At 39.2% G+C, this 22,403-nt stretch overlaps 5 protein-coding genes across 6 annotated transcripts; 3 read left to right on the forward strand and 2 right to left on the reverse strand.

The window, feature by feature from the left end:
- Window positions 1-468: 468 nt before the first annotated feature.
- Window positions 469-6,079, reverse strand: LOC123874635 (pre-rRNA-processing protein esf2-like). 2 transcript variants are annotated; one of them, XM_045920133.1, is made up of 3 exons: window positions 5,718-6,079; window positions 5,166-5,513; window positions 469-480 (listed from the first exon to the last, which is right to left on the reverse strand). In XM_045920133.1, exons 1-2 carry the CDS (start codon window positions 5,959-5,961, stop codon window positions 5,173-5,175), a joined length of 585 nt encoding a protein of 194 aa, XP_045776089.1. In that variant the 5' UTR covers window positions 5,962-6,079; the 3' UTR covers window positions 469-480; window positions 5,166-5,172. The 2 variants fall into 2 exon arrangements, with proteins under 2 accessions (XP_045776089.1, XP_045776083.1); XM_045920127.1 differs by lacking the exon at window positions 469-480 and having other exon boundaries at window positions 5,106-5,513.
- On the forward strand, window positions 1,576-3,877 carry LOC123874649. Its single transcript, XM_045920142.1, has 3 exons — window positions 1,576-1,809; window positions 2,407-2,664; window positions 3,620-3,877. The coding sequence occupies exons 1-3, from the start codon at window positions 1,705-1,707 to the stop codon at window positions 3,731-3,733; spliced, it is 477 nt and encodes a 158-aa protein (XP_045776098.1). The 5' UTR covers window positions 1,576-1,704; the 3' UTR covers window positions 3,734-3,877.
- Window positions 4,201-5,077, forward strand: LOC123874651. Its single transcript, XM_045920156.1, has 2 exons — window positions 4,201-4,463; window positions 4,708-5,077. Exons 1-2 carry the CDS (start codon window positions 4,327-4,329, stop codon window positions 4,970-4,972), a joined length of 402 nt encoding a protein of 133 aa, XP_045776112.1. The 5' UTR covers window positions 4,201-4,326; the 3' UTR covers window positions 4,973-5,077.
- Window positions 6,080-6,641: 562 nt separating the features above from the next.
- Window positions 6,642-9,189, forward strand: LOC123874605 (replication termination factor 2). Its single transcript, XM_045920097.1, has 4 exons — window positions 6,642-6,868; window positions 7,405-7,584; window positions 7,973-8,182; window positions 8,355-9,189. Exons 1-4 carry the CDS (start codon window positions 6,800-6,802, stop codon window positions 8,895-8,897), a joined length of 1,002 nt encoding a protein of 333 aa, XP_045776053.1. The 5' UTR covers window positions 6,642-6,799; the 3' UTR covers window positions 8,898-9,189.
- Window positions 9,190-9,533: 344 nt separating this feature from the next.
- On the reverse strand, window positions 9,534-22,388 carry LOC123874560 (protein pigeon). Its single transcript, XM_045920000.1, has 14 exons — window positions 22,162-22,388; window positions 21,225-21,647; window positions 20,968-21,107; window positions 20,742-20,873; window positions 17,192-17,365; window positions 16,351-16,528; window positions 15,789-16,093; window positions 15,072-15,248; window positions 13,734-13,946; window positions 13,293-13,442; window positions 12,306-12,502; window positions 11,348-11,562; window positions 10,679-10,885; window positions 9,534-9,790 (listed from the first exon to the last, which is right to left on the reverse strand). The coding sequence occupies exons 1-14, from the start codon at window positions 22,220-22,222 to the stop codon at window positions 9,642-9,644; spliced, it is 2,721 nt and encodes a 906-aa protein (XP_045775956.1). The 5' UTR covers window positions 22,223-22,388; the 3' UTR covers window positions 9,534-9,641.
- Between the last annotated feature and the right edge of the window lie 15 nt (window positions 22,389-22,403).

Genomic DNA, 22,403 nt, shown 5'->3' on the forward strand with positions numbered 1-22,403 from the left:
AACTAACTTGTATCTAGAAAAATAAGAAGATTATTAAGTTTTAGTATTAAAACTTTTTAGGGTTCCATAATATACGTACCCATGGCCAGGGGGGGGGGGGGGTGGGGGTTCAAACCCCCCCCGAAATCCCAGACAAAGAAAAATTATTTTAAAATGCATAATCGAATACTTCTCGAATTTACCAATCTTTTTTGTAAATATATCAAAAATTTCTGTAAAGAAGACTATTACCGCACTTGTGCGATAAAAATTGATTACCGCACAGTTGGCCATTATACATAGTCTGTGTGTTAATATTTTGCTTGCGCACATGCGACATACCTACCTACCTACCTACCTGTTTAACTATTTTGTTTTTCTACTCACTTAAGGGACCTCTAAAAAGGTTAAAATTAAAAAACCAGATCCCAGCAATTAAAGCATTATGGTATAAATAAGTCAGGGGCGAAAGGGCAAATGAATGATAAGTATCATAAAATTCTTGACATGTTACGGTAGAGATTTTTAAACTTGACATCAAATAAGTTTGAATTTTAATTGTTTTAGTGCAGCTGTATTGAAAATTTGAAAATTGAAATAGAGCTAACAAAATACTATGTTCAAGTGAAGAAAAATAGCGGCCCAGCTTCTTAATTTCCTGCAGTTAGGATAGAAATCCTTTTATTTTAAATTTTTAATCAGACATAAGTTAGACCTTGATTGAAATCTCACCTGGTGGTAAATGAAGATGCAGATTAAGATGGGAGTGGGCTAACCTAGAAGGGGTATGGCATTTTTCACTAAACGGATACTCCTTTGGTTTCTACACTGAATTGTACCGGAACGCTAAATCGCTTGGCGGCACGGCCTTGCCAGTAGGGAGGTAACTAGCCGCGGCAGAAGCCTCTCTCCAGATCAGACCAGAAATTTAGAAATACTGTTATTATTAATTTCAATACTAATAATATTATTTTATGCTATTACAAACATTATAATAAACTATGTGTACTGTAAATAAAAATAAAATAAAAAGTCAACCAGCTTCAGATATCGAATACAAAATAGCGACTCGACTCGAAACGAAACAAATTCGATAACTCCAGTATTGGAATACGTTAGTTTGCTCATTTCAAATATCAAAATCTGTTAGCCGCAGTATAGTGCAAGTTTTAATAAAATATGACTCAGAATTATGACCATTAACGCCATCTATTAGAGAGCGGCAAATCTAAAACTGTACACATTTTTTGTTTCACTGCTCTCTAATAGATGGCGATAGCCGTTAGTTTTATGCAATGCTTTTATTATTATAATTAATAATAATTAAAATAAATTCTTATGACATCTCTTCACTGTAACTACAAAAACACTTTTATTTTGTACAATTATTTTACTGAGAAATTTATTTTGAAAGATATTTATTTATAATCTGTAAAATGCAGCTAACATCTAGAACTCAGAGCCTTAAAGGCCGTAGAAAAAAACAAAAAGCAAAAGCACAGGTCACAACAAAGAGTAGGTAAGGTATGTTTATACCAGTCAGTCATTGGATGGTAATTGGTCGTCATATTAACAAAGTAGGTACTCTGTGTTGGTCGTCTCTATTCTATGGCATTGACAGAAAAGCGGAAAATTAGTTGATTGACATTTTTGTCTTTTCAACTTTGTGAAAATGCCTATTTGACGAGATTTGCCGATAAATTCGATTAATTCATTTTTATAAACATGGGTGGTTCGCAAAGCACTCGAAAGTTAAGTGTCGATAACGAGAATGCTATTCAAGTCTCCCAAGAAGCCTTAGATCGCATACAAGACCAGCTGAACGCTAGAGTAAATATGTTTTAGCATTACATAATTTACATCAATGTCATGTAATTAAACAAAATAAACGACAACTTATCTATTTTAAATTAATTTCTTGTGTCGTTATAAATTAGTTGCTATCATTTAGTTACTAATCGATAATGATTTATACAGTTATAGAAACATTTAAATTAAGGTTAGACAACCTAGTTTTCTACTACCAGGCTAATTAAACTATGTATGCCAATTTCTAAGTTATAAAAGAAATGTTTATTAGTGATATGTTGAAGACAAAAAATTATAAAGCTATCATATAAAGTAAGACTTTATTATTAAAATCTGTTTGTCATGGACCTCCCTGTTTGTATGTAGTAACTTCTACAGTTACTTTTGCTTTTAATTAATAATTCGTAATGATGTCTCCGTGGTGCAGTGATAAGCATTGACTTATAAGTGGGAGGTACCAGATTCATGTTGTGTAGAAACAAGGTTTAATAAAAACTCATGGCCCTTACAATAGGCCATAGACTGTCTTTGGCAGCAACATTACTTACACTCGATGACAGTCATGAGCTAACCTACTCTAACCTCAAATTTTTGACCCAGTAAACCTAATATTTTCAGCAAGCAGAACAGCCTCAATCAAAACCTCAGTATGCTCCACCACCCTATTACGACACATTAAAACAGCAAGAATATGCAGCAGAAGAAGCCTACTGGGCCCGTCGCATTGAGAATCTAAAGAGGGTCCATGAGAAAATCAATAGTGGCATGCAAATAGAGTACCAGAAAACATTAAAGGAGGCAAATGAATTATTTGATATGGTAAAAGCAGATAAAGTTGTTAACAAATTACCTCCATGTCAAGAAGAAAAAGCCAAGGTATGTTTCTGTGCAAAGATTTTAGTTCTCCAAAACTATATTATTTGAAAAATCTATTGAATGTATTTTAAAAAAGGTCATACTATAGCTGAACCACTAGTCTGATGTCAGTCTCCTATTTGGGGGTTTGGAGTTTGATCCATGGCAGCACACACTTCTAACTTCTCAGAGTTGTTTTATTCTTAAGCCATGAATATTACTTGCTTTATTGGTGAAAGAAAACCTGCATGCCTGAGAGTTCACTTGACTTGACTTCACATAACCGTCTGACAGCTGACCTGCATGAAGAAGCTGCAATGGTGGAGTTCTCCATGATGCACAGTCTGGGTCGACTTCAGGAACCCTTCACATTCTGAGAAGCACTCACCTGTTCTTGTAGTGGGCCGGCAATTTTGTTGTTGATATTGCCCAGGTTGAGTTGATGAATGTAAAATCATTCCCTATGACCTTTGCATGCAGTTTAGGATAATCTAGGGCCTTACACTATAGTTTTACAGCTACTGTGAAGGGCTTCTGCATTTGCAATTCATTGCAGCAAGATTGCAATAAATTCAACTTAACACAGCATATGCAGTTGTAATAATGATAGTCATAACTTTTGAGCTAAGGGGACATTATCAAGTTTAGAATCAAAATTTTTAAGTAATAGATCAACCTATTATTAATTAGGTATATTAAACTAACTTTCCTGTAATATGTATGTTACTTTTCATGTTATAAAAATTAATATATGTTCAATACCTATGCTAATCAAATATGCATTATGTTTATCGGATTGTTAATCCGATTGAGTTGAAACTTTGTACAGTTGTTTTTGAGACTTGCAAAAAGGTTTCCGACATTATGACCATTATTACCATCATCGTATAATAGATGGCGCGCGAATCTCATTGCAAAATATGTTAAATAAATTAATGTTTAACTTTTGTTTCTGATAAACTGTTTTTTTTTTCAGATGCTAGAGTGCTACAGTTCAAATCCTAACAAATCTCTTCTGTGTTCAGTGCTAGTGAATGAATTCAATGACTGTGTATGCAGAAGCAGAATTGCTGCAGTGTCCTCATCTTGAGCAGAACAGCTTTGTAAATAATAAAGATAATAATGTCTAGTAAAGAATTCCGAGAATGTAATGTATCTTCTAAATGCCCGCGTGGCCCTGCGAAGTAGTTTTATTATATTATTGCTGTATGAATAAATTGTTAATTTAAACATTTTTTAGTTATTTGTTTTCATTAAATTATTTATACCTATCTTCCTGGGGTTTTTACTTAGTATAGTGATGCATAATGTGTAAAAAATGACTTCCTTGATGACTTCTCCCCATAAATACCATGACCTATGGTTAATGGTAAACCCATTGATTTTAGAAGCGCCCCATACTTTTGACACAACTGTTGACCCATTGAGTTAAAATGGCATGTGAGAAGTCATTTTGTATGGACTAATAAATATTTCTCTTTGTAAAGCCTAAATCTGGCCGAAATACATTGTGGTTTTATACTATCTCTATGGGTTTTATCAATATACATTTTCATGATATTTTCTTGACAAAGTCGGCATGACAACAAATAACATGTTATTCGTTTTCTCCTAAGTTTTCTCTTTGATATATTTATTTTCCAATCATTGCCAAATAAAAGCTTTCTCCACATTTATAAAATAATGGCAGCTCGTGAGAAAGAAGCTGAAAAAGCTCCTGAAGTAAAGAAAAGGAGGGTCCCTCTCTATCCAGGATTTCCAGAACTTGCCAGATCTGATGTCAGTATCTACCCCTCCTACACAAAGCTGGCATTGGCCTAGTAAGTTATATTTATTAATGATTTTTTACATACCTAATAACTCACAATATAGGGCATGTTTTCCTGCATTAAAAGGCAGCCTATGACTATTTACAATGTATAAGATTGATCACTGATTTTCATCACAATCGGTAAATCAGAAGTAATGACACCGAATACTAGAGTAGCTTACGAATAATTGTCTATGAAATCCATTAAGCTCCTTTGAATGTTGAATAAATTAGGTATTCTGCTCTCTTTTCAGCCGTGTAGTTTGCCGGCACCGTTACCATTGGGCCAAAGTTGCCCAGCAAAAGCAGTTTCTGAAGGAACTCCACATGTTTGAAAGATTACAATCAAATGCATTGGATGGTGTCAGGGTTCACAGGGAGTTCTCGCAAGGAATCTTATCTCATAAGATACCTCCAAGACGATACATCCAGAAACTCACTCCTGATCCAATGAATACACATCAAAGGATGAGAGTAGAGGAAATCATTAGTGGGAGAGTAAACTTTAGTCAAAAATAAAGGTTGAAATAAAAAAAATTGAATAATGATATAAAAATAAAGATGCCAAGTTCAATAAAGCAATTTGGTATTTTATCATAGTATAAAAAATATTAATATTAGTGATGATAAATTACTTGATAAATACACATAATCCCAAAATGTAAACAGCATTTATTCAAACTAAAAAAAATTACAGTCCTGATATTAGAACTTATAACTCATTCACTTCCTAAGCTTTTTCTCTTTTTCAATTTCTTACTCTTCTCAACATTAGTTTGCAAATAATGTGCCTCTTTCTTAGCTTGAGATATTTCAGCTTGGAGCCGTTGTTTCATTGCAGCCCTTTCGTATGTTAGTCGCTCACTCAAATGTATCCATTTGAATCTTGGAATATACTTGATATTCCATATCATGTCATAATAACGAGACCTTTTTCTTGTACCGATTTTTGTGTTATTTAAATTTGATGCAACTGATTTTGCAACACTTTTTTTTTCAAACTCTACCCAGCCTTCTGTAAATAAATTTGGTTTTCGCATCTTTCTTTTCTCGCCTGGTTCTGGAAAAATATAAACACAATGATTTATAAACCTATAGTTTAGCTCCACAAAAAATAACTGATGTTTGCCTTAGGCATTCATTCGGAAGATGAGCTAATATGAAACTTGTTGATTACTCTTTTGAAAATTCAATGATAATGATAACCATGTCAACATAAGTAGGTAATTGCAGTCCCGGCGGTTATAACTTCAACATTACTTACTAGAACTTGATTGTAAGTAAATTCTCCCAACATCTCCATATTGACTGAATATTTCCCTTATCTTGGCTACATTCATGTAAGGAGGAATTGTTGATAGATAGATGATTCCACGCTTCCTCGATTTCTTCGAGTTTCCTTGACCAGAGTCTGATACATCATCGTTAATGTTATTTTCATCATTTGAATAGCAATCGGAACCATTGTCAGGTACCCGGTCCATGTCAGGATTTTCAGATATTGGCATTACTTATCACAGCGCAGTAGAATCAAAACTCCTTGGAGGAAGTTTTACTAATATTTTTTCAACTAATAAAATAACCAAAACATAACCTTCGAAAAAAGCATGACTTTGACATTTAATGACATTTAAAAAGGTTTTTTTTTCTCTCGTCTGGCTTTACAAAGATTAGCCAATGTCACGTTTGTAGTATGGACACCGTCTGTACCGGCGCTCGCCGACATAGGTACGCACGGCACCCCCTTAGAGCGCTTTCCAGTCAGTTTTAACAAAAAAAAAAAACACTCCAAAAAAGCAGAGCACGCCCGCCAGCTATCACTAACACAGACGAAGTCCCATACATGCAGACTGTTAAAAAATTCTAGAATACATACTATGGTATGCATGGACATAATGATGAGCATGCAGTACGCATAGACAAAGTATTTGGATTTTGGACTTTATAAAATAAAGAACTTGGACTATTCACTAATTAATTAGTCAAGGCTTGCATCATTTTTTTTACATAGAGCCGTAAACCCAGGAAGCCAGAACCACTTAAACAAAAATAAAAAACACATATCTAGAACTCTTTGTAAAAAGGAATCAGCTGTTTGACACATCCTTTATCACAGTCCTCTATCATCGTCTGTGATTTGAATTCGGTCTGTGGATTTGATTTGACAAGCAACAAAGAGTATGTACCTACGTAATCACTACTGACAAGCAATTTTTGTTGATATAATTTTGTGCTGATTTTGTGATTGTGTTACTTGTGTTAGCTCGTTCATCCTTAATTTGCTTTGCATTAATTTAACTAACTTCCTCTATTTCATTTCAAAACAGCTTACTTTTGTGATACGCAATGGGTTGTGATGGAGGTACAATTCCACGTAGAGATGAACTTGTACGTCTGAAAAAGAAACCAGAACAGGTAAACATTTTTATGAGCTAATACTTACTCATTTTATTTTATAGCTACTATAGGACACAATGATCAATTTTTAATTCAATTTTCATTTAGTAACAAAAATTAATCCATGTGCCCTTTAGCGGAGACCTCCTCCAAACTCCTTTTCCTCCAAACTTTTCCTTTTTTGGTGCTTGTCTTAACCAAGTTCTCCCCACTATAGTATAGTCGCATTTCTATCACATACTATAATTATTTTTTGTAATAATTTCTTATACGAATTATTGTGTCTAAACTAAAACGATAGCTCACGAGATGTTGGAATCCCTTTCGTAATACGCCTGCAGAAAAGAATAGCGCTAGATTAGACCTTTTGACAATGTTTATAACAGAATTAACCACATTTGTCCATCTTTGTCCTTACCTTTTCTTAACCAATAGTGGCCTATTCAGGATCTCATTTATTTATGATCACAAAGTTAAAAATAATTCAAGTTGAGTAATTTTTAACTTTGAGAAAGAGTTGTCATCAGTGCCAAATAAAATGTGTCCTCTTCTAGAAAGACAAAGATGCTGAGCGCTCATTCAAGTGGCGCAACTGTGCGTTGTCACAGCAGCCCCTGCAGGAGCCGGTGGTAGCGTGTGGGCTCGGCCGGCTGTACAGCAAGAGTTCTGTGCTCGAAGCACTGCTTGACAAGGAGAGTAAACCTGACTCTATCAGTCACATAAAGAATCTGAAGGTAATTTAATCTCACTTAAAAGATTTCTTTGATTTCATAGTTTACCTTATTATATCATAAAACTAGAGCGAAGAAGTGCTTAGTTATGAAATTAAGAGATATATTCTTGCTTACATTTTATATTTAATTATTTTTTAACTATCTGTAAAATACCCAGATTTGATCACTTTTTTGAATGCTAAGCAGTAAGCGTTGATAGTCTAGTTAGTGGTTAAGATGTTGGATTAGAATATCACTTGCCTTACCAGTGCTTGCCCAAGAGTTCTCCATAAAGTTTTGGAAGGTGTGTGAAATCTGCCAATCCGAATTCTGAGAGAAGACCCATGCTCCATAGTGAGCTAATGTGTTCATGATGATGAAGAAGTAAGCACCAAACATTTATCAACAGGATATCAAAGACCTGAACCTGGCAAAGAACCCAGCATACATCAAGACGGAGCACACTGATGGCTCAGTAGGGGAAGGCAGTGCACCCTATATTTGTCCCATCAGCGGGCTGGAGATGGCGGGCAAGTTCCGCTTCGTGTTTCTCTGGAGCTGTGGCTGCGTGCTTGCGGAGAGAGCCTTCAAGGAAGTCAGGCAGAACCTGTGCCATATGGTAAGTTAAACTCATTTTCTGTAACCGAAGGGAGCCAACTGGAGTCTATTAGCAAGCCTCAGCTGCCCATCCGTCTGTCTATCTGTCGGCAGGCTGTATCTCATCATAGAGGCATAAAAGCACTGCTTACCCTAGTTGTAAAATTGAATCCATATTTTTCTCATTGTTCCAGTGTCAACAACCATTCACAGATAACGATGTAATTGTACTCAATGGTAACGACGAAGACATTGAACAGCTTAAAGAAAAAATGGCAGTCAGAGTTGCAAGCAGAAAAACCAAGAAATCTAAAGTAGATAAAACACAAAAGGAAACTAAAATCGAGACAGTCACAGAAACCCCTTCAACATCTAGTGAGGTTAAGATAGAAAAAGATGAGATAAAACAAGAAAAAGAAGAGATTGATGGAAAGAGTGAAATAAAGCAAGAAAATGATACAGCTAATGTCAAAAAAGGGGAAGAAATCGACACGATACCATTGGCTATACCAAAGTTTAATCCCAATAAACAAACAAGGGGCCACTTTGGCTCATCAAAACGGGCGCATTCAACACAGTTAGCGCAAGACCCATCGTACAAGAAGACTAAAAAGGAATACAGTATAGCGAAGGACCCTCAAAGCACTGAGGTGTACAAATCAATATTTACTTCACATAAGAATGAGAAAGAGCAACAGAGAGCACACTGGGTTACTTATAATCCGTTTTATAATTAATAAGTGTACAATGAACAAAAATTTACGGTGCGACTATGCATTCATTCATTCCCATAGACCACTTTCACACAGTAATATTAACATCCTACGTTGATCGCTATTAAGATAAATATATTAATATTATGTTTATCTTGTTCATTCATATGGAATTATGTACATTGATTGTAAGTTTCTTGAGCGAGAAAATAGTTGGTAGCTACTAGCTAGTCGCTTCCACATTGGCGGTAGGACAAGTGCCTAGTAAAATGTTTCTAGCTAAATTATTATAAACAATAAAAGATTTTTGTTTCAATTTGGGAATGTTTTATTTAATTCTACATCAATTTCCTTATTGCACTAAGATTGCACATAAAATGGAATGTCATAGTTCATAGTCATACTATAAATTACTATAAAAACTAGTTTATAATAATTAAAGAAATAAATAACTATAATTTAGCACTCAGGGCTTCTCAAAATAGTAAAATGCAAAATACGCATCAAAATAGGTTTCGTCGATTCATTAAAAAAAAATCTAGCTAATGTCTAAATTACAATTTTGTGCTTATCAAAAGGAAGAGAAAGCTAAATTCTTATAGATACGAGAAGACTTAAATTAAGTAATAAATAAACTTAGGGTTGATTTTTCAATCATCAAATAACTTTTACCTGAGGAATCAATCAGATCCAACAGTTTGACTTGTATGTGGATACGTTGATGTTAGTCAGTCAGTTTCTCCTTTAATTAGTGTAGATTGCGATAAGTTACGCATTGGTTTCTTGCTGCACCGAAGCTAGCGTCGCCTCTATGATGAGGTTGAAGTCCAGTTCGTTGAGACTCGCCTTCGCGGTCAGAAGATCCAGGAACGTGTCGAGAGGGGACAGCCGCTCACCCGACGGCAGTGCTGCTATGCCTGGCAATAGAGATAGAGACAGTACAAACATACAGTATACACTAATCAAGCAATATAAGAGATAACTAGATGATGTTCGGGACTTCGTCCGCGTGGATTTAGAGATTTTTAAAAATCCTGTGGGAACTCTTTGATTTTCCGGGATAAAAGTTTCCTATGTCAATTTCCAGGATGCAAGCTACCTCTGTACCTTTCCTATAAATCTGTCAAATGGGTGAGCCTTTAAGAATCCCGTGAAAACGCTTTGATTTTCCGGGGTAAAAAGTAGCCTATATTCTTCCCCAGAATGTAAGCTAACGCTGTACCAAATTTCATCAGAATCGGTTAAACCATTGGGCCGTGAAAAGCAAAAGTGTAAATACGTAAGACAGATACTCGGTGCAATACCGCATGCTCTCAAGTAAATTTTGGAATGTGATATTTAAGTCGTAAAATAGATAGCGCCACTTATACAATACCACGTGCTCTCAAGTATCTTATGTTCATATTACGATTTTCGGATCCTACAATCATATTGTGTTTTTGTGAACGTGTGGACATTGGAACATTGGACTACTGTTGCCACTAACTCGGATCTTACAAAAATCAGATCTGGCTAAGAATCAGCAGGTCGATTCCAAAAACCTGCACCAATCATTCATACAATCAATTGTTGTGATTGCTGAATTCTTGCTATTCTTGTTGCAACAATGAATTGAGTCATTGGTGAGCGAGCATCAACCAATCAAAGGTGATTGTGATCGTAACACTGCAGCTGTCATTCTACCGCAATCATGCTGCGGATGTGTCAGTGTGAACTGGCGCTAAGTGCGTCAATCCGTCTGACAACGCGGCTACGTAGACGCGTGAGCGAGAGTGTATGTGCCCCTCGGCATGCACGCTGTGTACCAGTGTCCTTCACGGGGCGGTGCGGCGCGTGGTCGCGCGTGGGCGCCGTGACGCCGCTGAGCAGCGCGGCGGCGTGGTCGCGCGCGCGCAGCACCAGCGCGGCGCGGCTCGGCCACGCGGCCAGCGCGCGCCGCCCGCGCGCCTCGCCCACTATCTGTATCAGCCGCAGCTTGTTGTTGACCGACCGCTTGTTGTCGTCGTCTTTACCTGCAACAGAACACTGAAGTTAACTCCGCAGACACATCACTGTGTATTCGCGATTTGAGTATCTACAAGATATGTAATAAATGCTTCTAATGCGGCCCGACAAATAAAAGCAATGTCCTTATTTTAAATTAATAAATTTTTAGACTTTTTGCTTAGGTGTTAAGTTTTATTTTAAAATAAATATTTTTGTTCTCATTAAAAAAATTCCTTTCGATTTTTTTGAATTTACTGTCAATGACAGGAAGTCTTGTATCTACTTATGTAAAAAAAATTGCAATCGTTATCAAACTTTATATTCAAGTGTTTGAAGTTGTTGATCTTATAATTTATTTTTCTCTATTTCGTAATAAGAAACATAGATGTGCATATGACGTGTGCAAGCCTGGGCTAGTTCATGAGCTGTCATCTTAGTAATTAGATGATGGTCGTGTCAGTGAAGCGTGCGGTGGACACGCAACTCACTCGCGATGATCGCCTTGAGCACGTCGATCTGCAGCTCGAACACGTTGCGGTGCACGTACTGCACGAAGGCGTGGAAGGGCAGCGTGCGGTGGCCGAGGTACGTGAAGAACGAGCTGAAGCCCTGCGGCAGCGGGAACGCGATCGAGTCCGTCGCCACGTAGTACTGCTCCAACACTTTGAACAGGATCAGCGCGTGCGTCGCGTCCATCTCATCTCTGGAAAAGGACGTCCCGTGGTAAACATCAACATGACAACAAAACTTCCCTTTATGGATCAAAACAAGGACGGTTAAATGATCGGTGATCACGAGAGCCACCACAATTTGGCATATATAATTTAAGAACTTGCTGTAGCATCGAGGCGGCTATTTGCCTCGCGATTCATGAAACCTGCCGTGAGTTTCGACCCTTAAAGAGCGATATACAAAGTAAAAACCCAAAAAACAATGCAAAATAAAAACCCACAAAAAAGCGAGAACAAAACCAACCAACATGTATTAGCTGAAAAACATATAAAAATGAATAACAATCAAACCCGAAGCAACTGGAACAAAACATGAAAATAAACTTTTCTGATTCAAGTATAAGTTTGAATCAAAATAAAATCGATTCTATCAATAAATAACTTGCAAAGTGTGAAACAAAAAATGAAATACGTAACTAATCAAAAATCTAATAAAACTAAACACAGGAATAACACGCACAATACAAAAAAAAAATTGAAAGCAAAAATAAAATTAATTCAACATTACTTGTATTTATTTTTTATATCAGCTAAATAAAATCGAGTACATCTTTGAGACGAAAAACAAAAACTTTTTTTAAAATTCTCATTTAGAGAGCTGGGTCACTAATGCAACAAAAACTTGTGAACCAAAAATATGATGTCTATTGAGGCGATAGACGCAAAACAAACCGCACACAAGCTACAACAAACAATCCTGAAGCCTCCTGCGTACATGAAGGGAAAGCCGCGCGTCTGGTGCGGCTGCGGCACGGCGCCCACGGCGCGCACGGCGGCGCGGCACAGCGCGCGCGCCGCGTCCAGCTGCGCCGCGGCCCAGCGCGTGGCCAGCGCGTGCACGCCGCTCTCCAGCGCGCCCGAGTTGCTGCCGCTACTCTCCGTCATGAGGTGCACGCTCACCGCGCGGAGGTTCTACATTTTACATATTTTTTTAAGGTTCCGTAAATCAAGAGGAAAAACGGAACCCTTATAGGATTACTTTGTTGTCTGTCTGCCTGTACGTCTGTCGTGTCTGTCAAGAAAACCTACACGGTACTTCCCGTTTGCCCTGGAATCATGAAATTTGGCAGGTAGGTAGGTCTTATAGCAAAAGTAAATGAAAAAAATCCGAAAACCGTGAATTTGTGGTTATATAACAAAAAAAATTAAAATGTGCTCAATGAACACATAATTAGTATTTTCAATTTTCAAAGTAAGATAATGAACACATAATTAGTATTTTCAATTTTCAAAGTAAGATAACTATACTAAATGGGGTATCATAAGAAACCTGTACATTCTAAAACAGATTTTTTATTTATTTTTATGCATAATAGTTTTTGATTCATAGTAATTTTTTTATCTACATACAGAAAAAGAAATTCCTGACACACTGATTGAATTCTCAACGCCCAGCCCAAACTCTTGGACTTTTCGTACGCCATATTTCAAACTAAATAAGTATGATATATGTTTAGTTAGTAGTTATAAGATTAGTTATGCCCTCCATTGTGCAGGTGCCCCAGCTAAGAAGCAACCTGAGCAGGAAGGCAGTCTTTAGGCAGTCTCTGTAAGAGAAGAGAGGGCAGCGCAGCGCTGTATAATTGGCACCATCACCTGCTCCTTATTTCCAAAGTGACACATGGCATAATGTTTCCAGCCCCGTACGGGGTCCCGTAGGGGACATCGGTGTTCTGCAGCGGACAAACAACACATGACTCACCGCAGCAATGACGTGCTCCTGCTTGCTCGTCGTGCACACGTCCAGCTCCATGAACGGCAGCGAGTCTTGCGCCACGAGGGAGGGCCGCCGAGTGGGGATAGGAGGGCCCGTGGGGGACATCGGCGTGCTGCAGCGGGACAACGCTTCCGGCTGTTTGCGGAAAAACCATACGATAGGCTTTGAAACATTGGGGTTTTGGCAGACAGAAAACCTAACTCTGTTTCTAAGTGGACAGTTTTACGATATACATGCATGAGACGTGCATATTATAGTTGCATGAAACGTGGTCCCGTCGTGACCACGACTCATGCAACTGAATCGAAATATCGGTAGTTAAAAAACTAAATTTATCATGGTATGTACCCGTTATTTACAATATAAAATGTCGTTAAACCACGAAATAAGCTTAAAATATTTTCATACGCTGTAAAGTATGCTAACCTGGTAGCAGTGTAGAGTGACAGCGAGCCTGTCCCTCACGTGGTCGGGGCGCAGTCGGTTCTTGGGTGTGGCGAGCGCACACAGCGCGGCCCACAGGCGCGTCCACGCGTCCTCCGCGAACTGCGACACGCGCTGTCGCGGCGCCAGCACCACCGCCGCGGCGGCGCCGCGCCACAGCGCACACACCGACACGCACACGCTTGCGTTTCCCGCCTATCAACAAATTACTTTTTTTTTAATTCACATACAAGTTAGCCCTTGACTGCAATCTTAACTAGTCTAAGATGGGAGCGGGCTAACCTGGAATAGAATAGAATAAATTTTTATTCAAATAAACTTTTACAAGTGCTTTTGAATCGTCAAATAATTTACCACTGGTTCGGAATGCCGTTCCTACCGAGAAGAACCAGCAAGAAACTCGGCGGTTGCTCTTTTCAATTGTTCAATTTACAATAATATTCTATACTATACAAGCAATTGCAGACCCGCGCATTGCTGGAGCGAGTCAAATGGAAGGGAAGGGCCGTATGGCAGTTTTTTACTAAGCCCATACCACTCCTTTGGTTTCTACACGGCATCGTACCGGAACGCTTAATCGCTTGGTGGCATGGCTTTGCCGGTAGGGTGATAACTAGCCACGACCAAAGCCTCCCACCAGACGAAAATTAAACTAAAACTTTATGACTATTTTTAGTTTTTATGATAGTGTTTTTCTACACTTCAAGATTTCTAAGTAATTTTTTAATACATATCATAAATGGCGGAACCGGTAGGATTCGAATCTACGTGTTCTGGGTTCGCGCCCGACGCCCTGACCGCTAGGCCACGGTTCGCTTCCTACCTGTGCCGAAATTTGAGATAATGTGTATTTTCGCTCAGTACTGAAGCGACTGTTAATACCATCCTAGTAGCGATAGTTTGCAGTTATGAAACTTTGAAGTTCTTTAAGACTGATTTACACTTCGATAAGTACAGTAGCAAATTGATTTGCGAGCATATTGAGTTAAGTAGAGAATCTCGTGAGGACGTGATCAGACGAGTTTAGTTGAGAAAACGACTTGAGAGTAACTCAGAACTTTTGTATTTAAAATTACAACCAAAAAGAACAACTATTTGGAGGCTGCCATCTTTTATCGAAGTGTTATAAAGTACCAAGTATAGTTAGTACCATGGATTAAAAGCTCTAACTTTTAAGTGAAACTTCTTTACCCGCATGATTATGCCGCGTGAAGGTAATTTGAATTTTGAAATTATTTAAATTGAGAAAAGAAATGTCGTACTTGTGTGGGTTGGTGCAAACTACACGCTACGGCGGTAGGCCTATTGATGAAACGTAACCTTAACATCGGCAAACTTCAAGTGCAGCGTGAACGGCAGCCAGTTCATCAGGGCCACGGCGGACGCGGGCAGCGAGCGGCGCGTCACCGCGTACGTGGTGCCGATCAGGTACTCCTGCATGACTCGCTGCAGGCCGCCCAGCCCGTCGTGTTGGTTGAGACATAGCCACGAAATTAACTGGAACCAAACACGAGTATATTATCGTTTTCGAAGGATAACGAACTAACACTTATCTTACCGAGGTACTATCTACTTGACTAGAAGATGCCTATTCACTCTTGCTTTCAAGGTATTTAGGTTATAAGGGCAGGAAAAACGGATGCCGGCCTTCCGGCGTCTGTTCCACACACACCTCCTTCCGTCCGTGTCCGTGTTTCACACCTGCGGTTCGTATCAGAAACGTTGAGCAAAAACGATTCGTGCGAGTGGATTGTATCGAATAAATAATACCGATTTTATTTTTTTCAGGATTACCAAAGCTGTTTGTAATACAAGAAGTCCAATCTGAACACGATGAAAATGACTGCGCAATGTACGAAACAGATCTCCGCGGAAGTTGTGTTCTTGGTCCTCGTGCATTTTTTGCGCAAATCGCTATATTATTACAACTTCATTTAGGACTACTTATTTTGGGATCACTGTAATTTATGCAGCTTACCTATCTAGATAAAGGGAAGGAGTACAGCTAGTGAATAAATAAAACATTCATGCACATACCTCCTCAGCCAAATCCATATTCCCTTCATGTTGTATCACATAATGCATAATGGCCAGTTTATTTTCGATCACCGTATCGCTCTTGAAGGTTGACGTCAGATCTTTTTCCGAGACACCCATAGTGACCACGTCCAAAGTGTTAAGGTCTACCATAGAGTGGGGTCCCCAGCCGTGCAAAGGGGCAAGGCTGGGGCCACTGTCACTTGGGTCCATGGGGATGACAATGTGGCAACAGGGTTCGTGGTGGGGACTGATGTCTATTATGTGCGTGAATAGCATCGGTATGTTGACGAGGAGGTGGTTGTCTGTAAGAAAATATGGCCTTCAATTTTTGCTAAAAGATTAGCGTCAGATTTTTCTATAGTGACCACTTAGTGCGGTCCCCATCTGTGAAAAGAGCAAGGCTGTCACATGGATCCATGGGAATGGGATTTTTAAAAGATGAGGTTGGTTGACTGAACACATCTCATCTCCACTCAGCTTAGGTAGAGACTGGGACTTAACCACTAGGTGCTAGGCCGTCACCGCTTATCCATAGCTTTCCTCAATAACTATCACTTACCATTATAAAGGGTATAAGAAGGTCGCAAGGACTTAGCGAGGGACCACGGCAGATCAGGAACCACGCTATGCACCACGCATCCGTGATGCAGCAGCGTCACAGAATATGCAAAGTTGACACCGGAGTCTTTCAAGTCTACGTCGTCCAGTACCAAGGAATTTGTGGAGTCGTCGAGTGGCTGAAAGTTATTTGAACACTGCATTCTAGTAACCGAGTGTAAGTTTTTATGTTACCAAGATAAAGTTCAAAAATTATACCTGACTATTCATCTTAATAAACGCTGAAATAGAGTCACATTGTTTTTCTGGTACTTGGTATATTTTAATATTGTAAGTACTTACTATACATATTTATATTTATGAACTATGAATTTTTTCCTCTTTTATTTGACATCCCACTCGATATGATAACAAAAAATGTAGAGTCCCCATAAATAAAGAGACTGAAATCTGAATGTATTGTAGAGAGATGTAAATATGTTTGTGTTAATGTAGAGAGAGAGAAGAGAGAAAAACGTGATTTTGTATGTAAAATGTAAAGCCCGCCATATTTATTTTGTCATAAAATGTAGCCTATGTCACAATAATGAATCGATTGACAGCCCGAACTACTGAACCGATTAAAATCGGCTCAGTAGTTTAGATACTACGACAGAACATACATAAATACATGCATACATAGACTGCTAAAATCATAACTCTTTCTTTTATTTTTGCCGTAGTTGGGTAAAAGAACTCACACCCGAGCTTTGGTAAGTAGGTATTCGAAAAGGTAAAATTGAATACAACGTGTTTTATATAGAGTACTAGAGAATGAGATATCCAATTCCTGCTGTACTTGCCTTATATAAATAGTGATGGCACACACACAGCAAGCCACGCTGATCGCACACAATGTACAGATCGAGGCTACAGTCGTGCACACGAAGCGGTATGGGATCGTCCTCGTAAGAGCCGCAAGCCGCTGCGGCGCCGTGCGCTCCTGGTACATGCGGCAGACTTAGGGGAATGTTTAACTGAAATGGAAAAGTGTTTTTACTCTCTGTTTCTCTTTGTTTCTCTCTCCCTCACACCTTCTCTCTCTCCCTCTCACTTTCTCTCTCTCTCTCTCAATTTGCGAAATGTTTCTCATTGCTGAGGATCTCACCTCTTTCTATTGTGTTTTCTTGAGATGATATAATTAATAATATCAAATAATTAATAACCAAGTGCGAATCAGACTCGCGCACCGAGGGTTCCGTACTCGGGTATTTTTTTGGTATCATTTCGCACGATAAATGAAAAACTAAATAATTATGCATAAAAATAATAAAAATCTGTTTTAGAATGTACAGGTAAAGCCCTTTCATTTGATACCCCACTTAGTATAGTTTTCTTAGGTACTTTGAAAATTGAACACATTAATTTTATTATTTATTCATGAACACATTTTAATATTTTTTTGTGATGTAACCACAAATTCACAGTTTTGTATCGACTATAAGGTGCTCGCACTTTACTTCAGGAGATGTTGCACCGAAACGGATCGTGAGGTAAGGCGCGAGAGGCGGATGTTACAATTGACATAAAAATCAAGAAATTCAAAGTCGTGGTTACCCTCTCGCAAACGCACTCTACCCCACGTATTGCAGTCAAGCAGTACCCTACATCTATACTTACATATAATATTACAGCCTTGATAGCTCAACGGTTGAGGAGCTAAACTAACTAATTAAATTCCGAAAGGTCGGCGGTTCAAACCCCACACGTTGCACTTTTGTCGTACCCACTCCTGGCATAAGCTTTACGCTTAATTGGAGGGGAAAGGGAAGTATTAGCATGGCTAATATTCTTCAAAAAAATGTATATACTTAATATGTTCCTTTTTCCTGTTTATTTCATCAATGCACAGTGTTTGCTATACTTTCCGGAAAGTTGGTTGATTGAAAGTGCCTACAGAATTGGGTAGAAATTGATACCAAAATCTTACTGAATAAGCGATATAAAAGGACCCTGAGTATAGCAATACGAAAGTGTCTTGATAAATAAAACATTATGGTGAGGTCAACGGGAGTCGCAGGTGAACTCATCGGAATGCCATAATCTTGCAAATGTGATGGGATAACTGATGTGTTGTCGTCCCCTCGCGTATTGATATTAGCAAGTTAAATATGTACAATAATATATGACGAAGATGATACGAAGAATTACTATATAACTGACAAGATATAACAAATGAATACTTAGACTAGAATTATTATTACTTCCCAAATAATATGTATATGTAAAAATACTACAATAATATTATTTTAATTACAATATAGTATAACTATGTTATTGTATTATTTCATGCCATAAGGTAGTAATAGTAACATTAATTCTGCGACCTTAAGCTGCATCATCGTCATCAACGCATCGCCGCGCCGGCCACTACTGAGCACGGATCTACTTTCTAAATGAGAAGGGTTTAGGCCAGAGTTCACCACGCTGTCCTGCTGACGGGCAGTTAGAAAATTATGGGGAACTCTCAGGCATGCAAGTCTTTTTGACACCTACGAGCGTACTTCGAAATGACGACTCATTACCAGGGTTGGTAGTTTGTACTTGGTATCCCTTTATTTAGGTCTGAAAATTATGCTATTGCTTTCAAAAATGTTTCCTGCGGAAATAGATAGCATGAGTTTATTCAGTCAATTTAGAGTATGTGTAAAATTGATTTATAACCAGAACCGCAAACGGTCTAAGGTTGTTCATCTCTCCTTATTCCCATAGCACTGTTCCTGCCTAAATCTTTCATCTAGGAGTTATGCAAACTGGCCGACAGTTACACCATGGGTCATGCCAATTTACACAAAATAAATGAATTTCAAGCAATAGCTTCCCATTTATCATCCGCATCCCCGCCATATATCAAAGTCCCATGTGAACAGGGCTGACAAAAGTCGATAATTTTACAGGATAGAGTAGGTACCTACCTTATATCTATCTTATTTTTTTGATATTCTTAAATCCACTTGTTTCTAAAAATACAAAAAAAAACTTCGTGATTTTTACCTACTACTTTCATAATATTTAGCCTTATTTCAAAACTTCAACTTAGCCCGTCCGTCAACATGTGTAAATAAAAAATCTTTTGAACAGACTTCAAAAAATGTGCAAGTTCTCCTACTGTGCTCAGTAGGTTAAGGTCTGCTTTATAAGCTTTGATTTCAAATTCCACATTGTTCTTTTTTCCAAGAGGGAGCCCTAAACGTAAAATAACGTGAGTTAGGGATACTCATCGTGTATAGTAAACAATACAAATATATTCGTCTGCCGTATAGCCCGTAAGGACTGATGACATCAGGTAATCGCCATTCAAGGAATCATGGAAAATTCTAAAAAATCCATGAACTTTCAGATTGTTTTACCTAAACGACGACAACGAGACAGATGGTGCATGCGTTTGGGAATAAAAGATTGTAAGTTTGTTTGTACATACAGACTATAATTGTGATAATACGGAGAGCGTGGGCGTCAGCTCGGAAGGTGACCTCACCTCCTCGCCCTCCGCAAAGCTATGCGTCGGGATGCGGCAGTGGGTGTATAAGCGCTTACCACAGTTTCGTGCGGCAGGTCGGCGTGGAACTGCAGCGCGGAGAGCGTGGGCGTCAGCTCGGAAGGTGACTTCACCTCCTCGCTCTCCGCACAGCTCTGCGTCGGGGCGCGGCACAGTGGGTGTATAAGCACTTACCACAGTTTCGTGCGGCAGGTCGGCATGGAACTGCACCGCGGAGAGCGTGGGCGTCAGCTCGGAAGGTGACTTCATCTCCTCGCTTTCCGCACAGCTCTGCGTCGGGGCGCGGCACAGTGGGTGTATAAGCACTTACCACAGTTTCGTGCGGCAGGTCGGCGTGGAACTGCAGCGCGGAGAGCGTGGGCGTCAGCTCGGAAGGTGACTTCATCTCCTCGCTTTCCGCACAGCTCTGCGTCGGGGCGCGGCACAGTGGGTGTATAAGCACTTACCACAGTTTCGTGCGGCAGGTCGGCGTGGAACTGCAGCGCGGAGAGCGTGGGCGTCAGCTCGGAAGGTGACTTCATCTCCTCGCTTTCCGCACAGCTCTGCGTCGGGGCGCGGCACAGTGGGTGTATAAGCACTTACCACAGTTTCGTGCGGCAGGTCGGCGTGGAACTGCAGCGCGGAGAGCGTGGGCGTCAGCTCGGAAGGTGACTTCATCTCCTCGCTTTCCGCACAGCTCTGCGTCGGGGCGCGGCACAGTGGGTGTATAAGCACTTACCACAGTTTCGTGCGGCAGGTCGGCGTGGAACTGTAGCGCGGAGAGCGTGGGCGTCAGCTCGGAAGGTGACTTCATCTCCTCGCTTTCCGCACAGCTCTGCGTCGGGGCGCGGCACAGTGGGTGTATAAGCACTTACCACAGTTTCGTGCGGCAGGTCGGCGTGGAACTGCAGCGCGGAGAGCGTGGGCGTCAGCTCGGAAGGTGACTTCACCTCCTCGCCCTCCGCGAAGCTCTGCGTCGGTGCGCGGTAGTGGATGTAGAAGAGGACCTGTGAAATCAAAATATATCTTAATATTAACGGTTTATTTTGAATACTCACATAACTGCACTTTACACAGCCACATGTACTTTTGCATACATACCTGATTAGCACAGTCCCACTGTGCCCAAGAAAAGATGTTCACTATAGTCTCTGGCTCTGGATAGATGCCATCAAAGCCCCACTTCTCAGTGCCATCATCACATTCATTGAGGAACAATGGGGAGCGATATATTTTGATGCCTGAAAAATGATCAATGTTCCAAAGGTGTTTATGAACAGATGCCTTCCCTATAATGGAAAGAAAGAAAGAAAGACTACAATAAAAGAAAAGAATCACTACAATAAAATGTTACTTACAATCCAAATGCTTGAAGAGTAGGAAACGGTCATTCCTTATTCCTGGACTGTACTTATTACTCTTGCCATACACAAACTGCAACATAATCTGCTTTGTAGACCCCTCCTCCACCTCTTCAGGTGTGTATACTTTATCAGGCAACAAGGATATCAGAAATGGACAGTACAGAGGTTCTTTCTCTACACAATCTTCAGTCGGCACCACTTTGACTACGTAGACGAGTAAACTGCGACTTGAGTTAACAGATGCCTGGATGATATTTAGTTTTGCTTCGAACATGTGTACAATCTCTAGAGTTTTCGATTTATTTGTGTAAACACCAACATTCATTACTTCGTTGCCATTTTTTGTGGATATCCAGGTTAAGATCTGCGATCCGTCCTGCTCCTGGCCAACTAAACGCCATTCTCGAGCTGTAACTTCTGGAAACAATTTTGTCAAAGATTTGTTTTTATTTGGTCAAAGTGCTTAGCTAATTAATATTTGGATCAGTTTGCATGTATTATTTACTTTAAAGCCTTGATCGCACTCTATTATTTTAATTTCTTATAGTTCCGTTTTCTTATAGGTATCAATTAAATATTTACTGAACTATAACATAGATCTCAGTTTTAAAATCATTGACAGCTATGGTATGAAGGTAGCAACCTCTGGCTCTGGGACTCTCAATATTATCTATATTTACAATGATTTAAAATAAATTGTGGTAGCAAGGACACCATATCTTCAGACAATAACAACAGTTACGATTAAATGCAATAGCAATATAAACAAAAGTGCACACTTAACAAGTTTCATGCCAGGGAAACCATCGTAAATATATACAACCCATCAAATTGGTTTAGATACTTAGTTAACTAAACCTACATATTAATACAAAGATAACATGCTAAAACGAAGGGGAAGATAGTTTGAGAGTAAACAAACAAGGGATACCTCCTTCGTCCTTAGATTGAAGAACCCCACAAAGTTTTACAGCAATATTTTGACCTGACATTTTATTATCGAACCACTTTTCACATAATACTACCACACATGTTACGTTAAAAGCGCGTTGTCTTCAATATTTCATTTTACTATACAAATAAATTATATAGAAGGCCATATTATGGCCATATTATTGATTTTTCATCATTTGCTATCAGCTGGCACCCAGCTGTACAGCTAAGTGAAGTTAG

The sequence above is a fragment of the Maniola jurtina genome, chromosome 2 (genome assembly GCF_905333055.1).
Source record: "Maniola jurtina chromosome 2, ilManJurt1.1, whole genome shotgun sequence".
NCBI classification, from domain to species: Eukaryota; Metazoa; Arthropoda; class Insecta; order Lepidoptera; family Nymphalidae; genus Maniola; species Maniola jurtina.

Excerpts from the sequence above, each read along its gene's own strand:
- LOC123874649 (XM_045920142.1), top strand. The coding sequence starts at position 1,705 with ATGGGTGGTTCGCAAAGCACTCGAAAGTTAAGTGTCGATAACGAGAAT. Across the intron at positions 1,810-2,406 it reads AAGACCAGCTGAACGCTAGA|CAAGCAGAACAGCCTCAATC; the intron begins GTAAATATGTTT and ends TAATATTTTCAG. Across the intron at positions 2,665-3,619 it reads GTCAAGAAGAAAAAGCCAAG|ATGCTAGAGTGCTACAGTTC; the intron begins GTATGTTTCTGT and ends TTTTTTTTTCAG.
- LOC123874651 (XM_045920156.1), top strand. The coding sequence starts at position 4,327 with ATGGCAGCTCGTGAGAAAGAAGCTGAAAAAGCTCCTGAAGTAAAGAAA. Across the intron at positions 4,464-4,707 it reads ACAAAGCTGGCATTGGCCTA|CCGTGTAGTTTGCCGGCACC; the intron begins GTAAGTTATATT and ends CTCTCTTTTCAG.
- LOC123874635 (XM_045920133.1), bottom strand. The coding sequence starts at position 5,961 with ATGCCAATATCTGAAAATCCTGACATGGACCGGGTACCTGACAATGGT. Across the intron at positions 5,514-5,717 it reads TTACTTACAATCAAGTTCTA|AACCAGGCGAGAAAAGAAAG; the intron begins GTAAGTAATGTT and ends ATATTTTTCCAG.
- LOC123874605 (XM_045920097.1), top strand. The coding sequence starts at position 6,800 with ATGGGTTGTGATGGAGGTACAATTCCACGTAGAGATGAACTTGTACGT. Across the intron at positions 6,869-7,404 it reads TGAAAAAGAAACCAGAACAG|AAAGACAAAGATGCTGAGCG; the intron begins GTAAACATTTTT and ends GTCCTCTTCTAG. Across the intron at positions 7,585-7,972 it reads GTCACATAAAGAATCTGAAG|GATATCAAAGACCTGAACCT; the intron begins GTAATTTAATCT and ends ATTTATCAACAG.
- LOC123874560 (XM_045920000.1), bottom strand. The coding sequence starts at position 22,222 with ATGTCAGGTCAAAATATTGCTGTAAAACTTTGTGGGGTTCTTCAATCT. Across the intron at positions 16,094-16,350 it reads TTCTTATACCCTTTATAATG|ACAACCACCTCCTCGTCAAC; the intron begins GTAAGTGATAGT and ends ATTTTCTTACAG. Across the intron at positions 12,503-13,292 it reads AGGAGCACGTCATTGCTGCG|AACCTCCGCGCGGTGAGCGT; the intron begins GTGAGTCATGTG and ends TGTAAAATGTAG.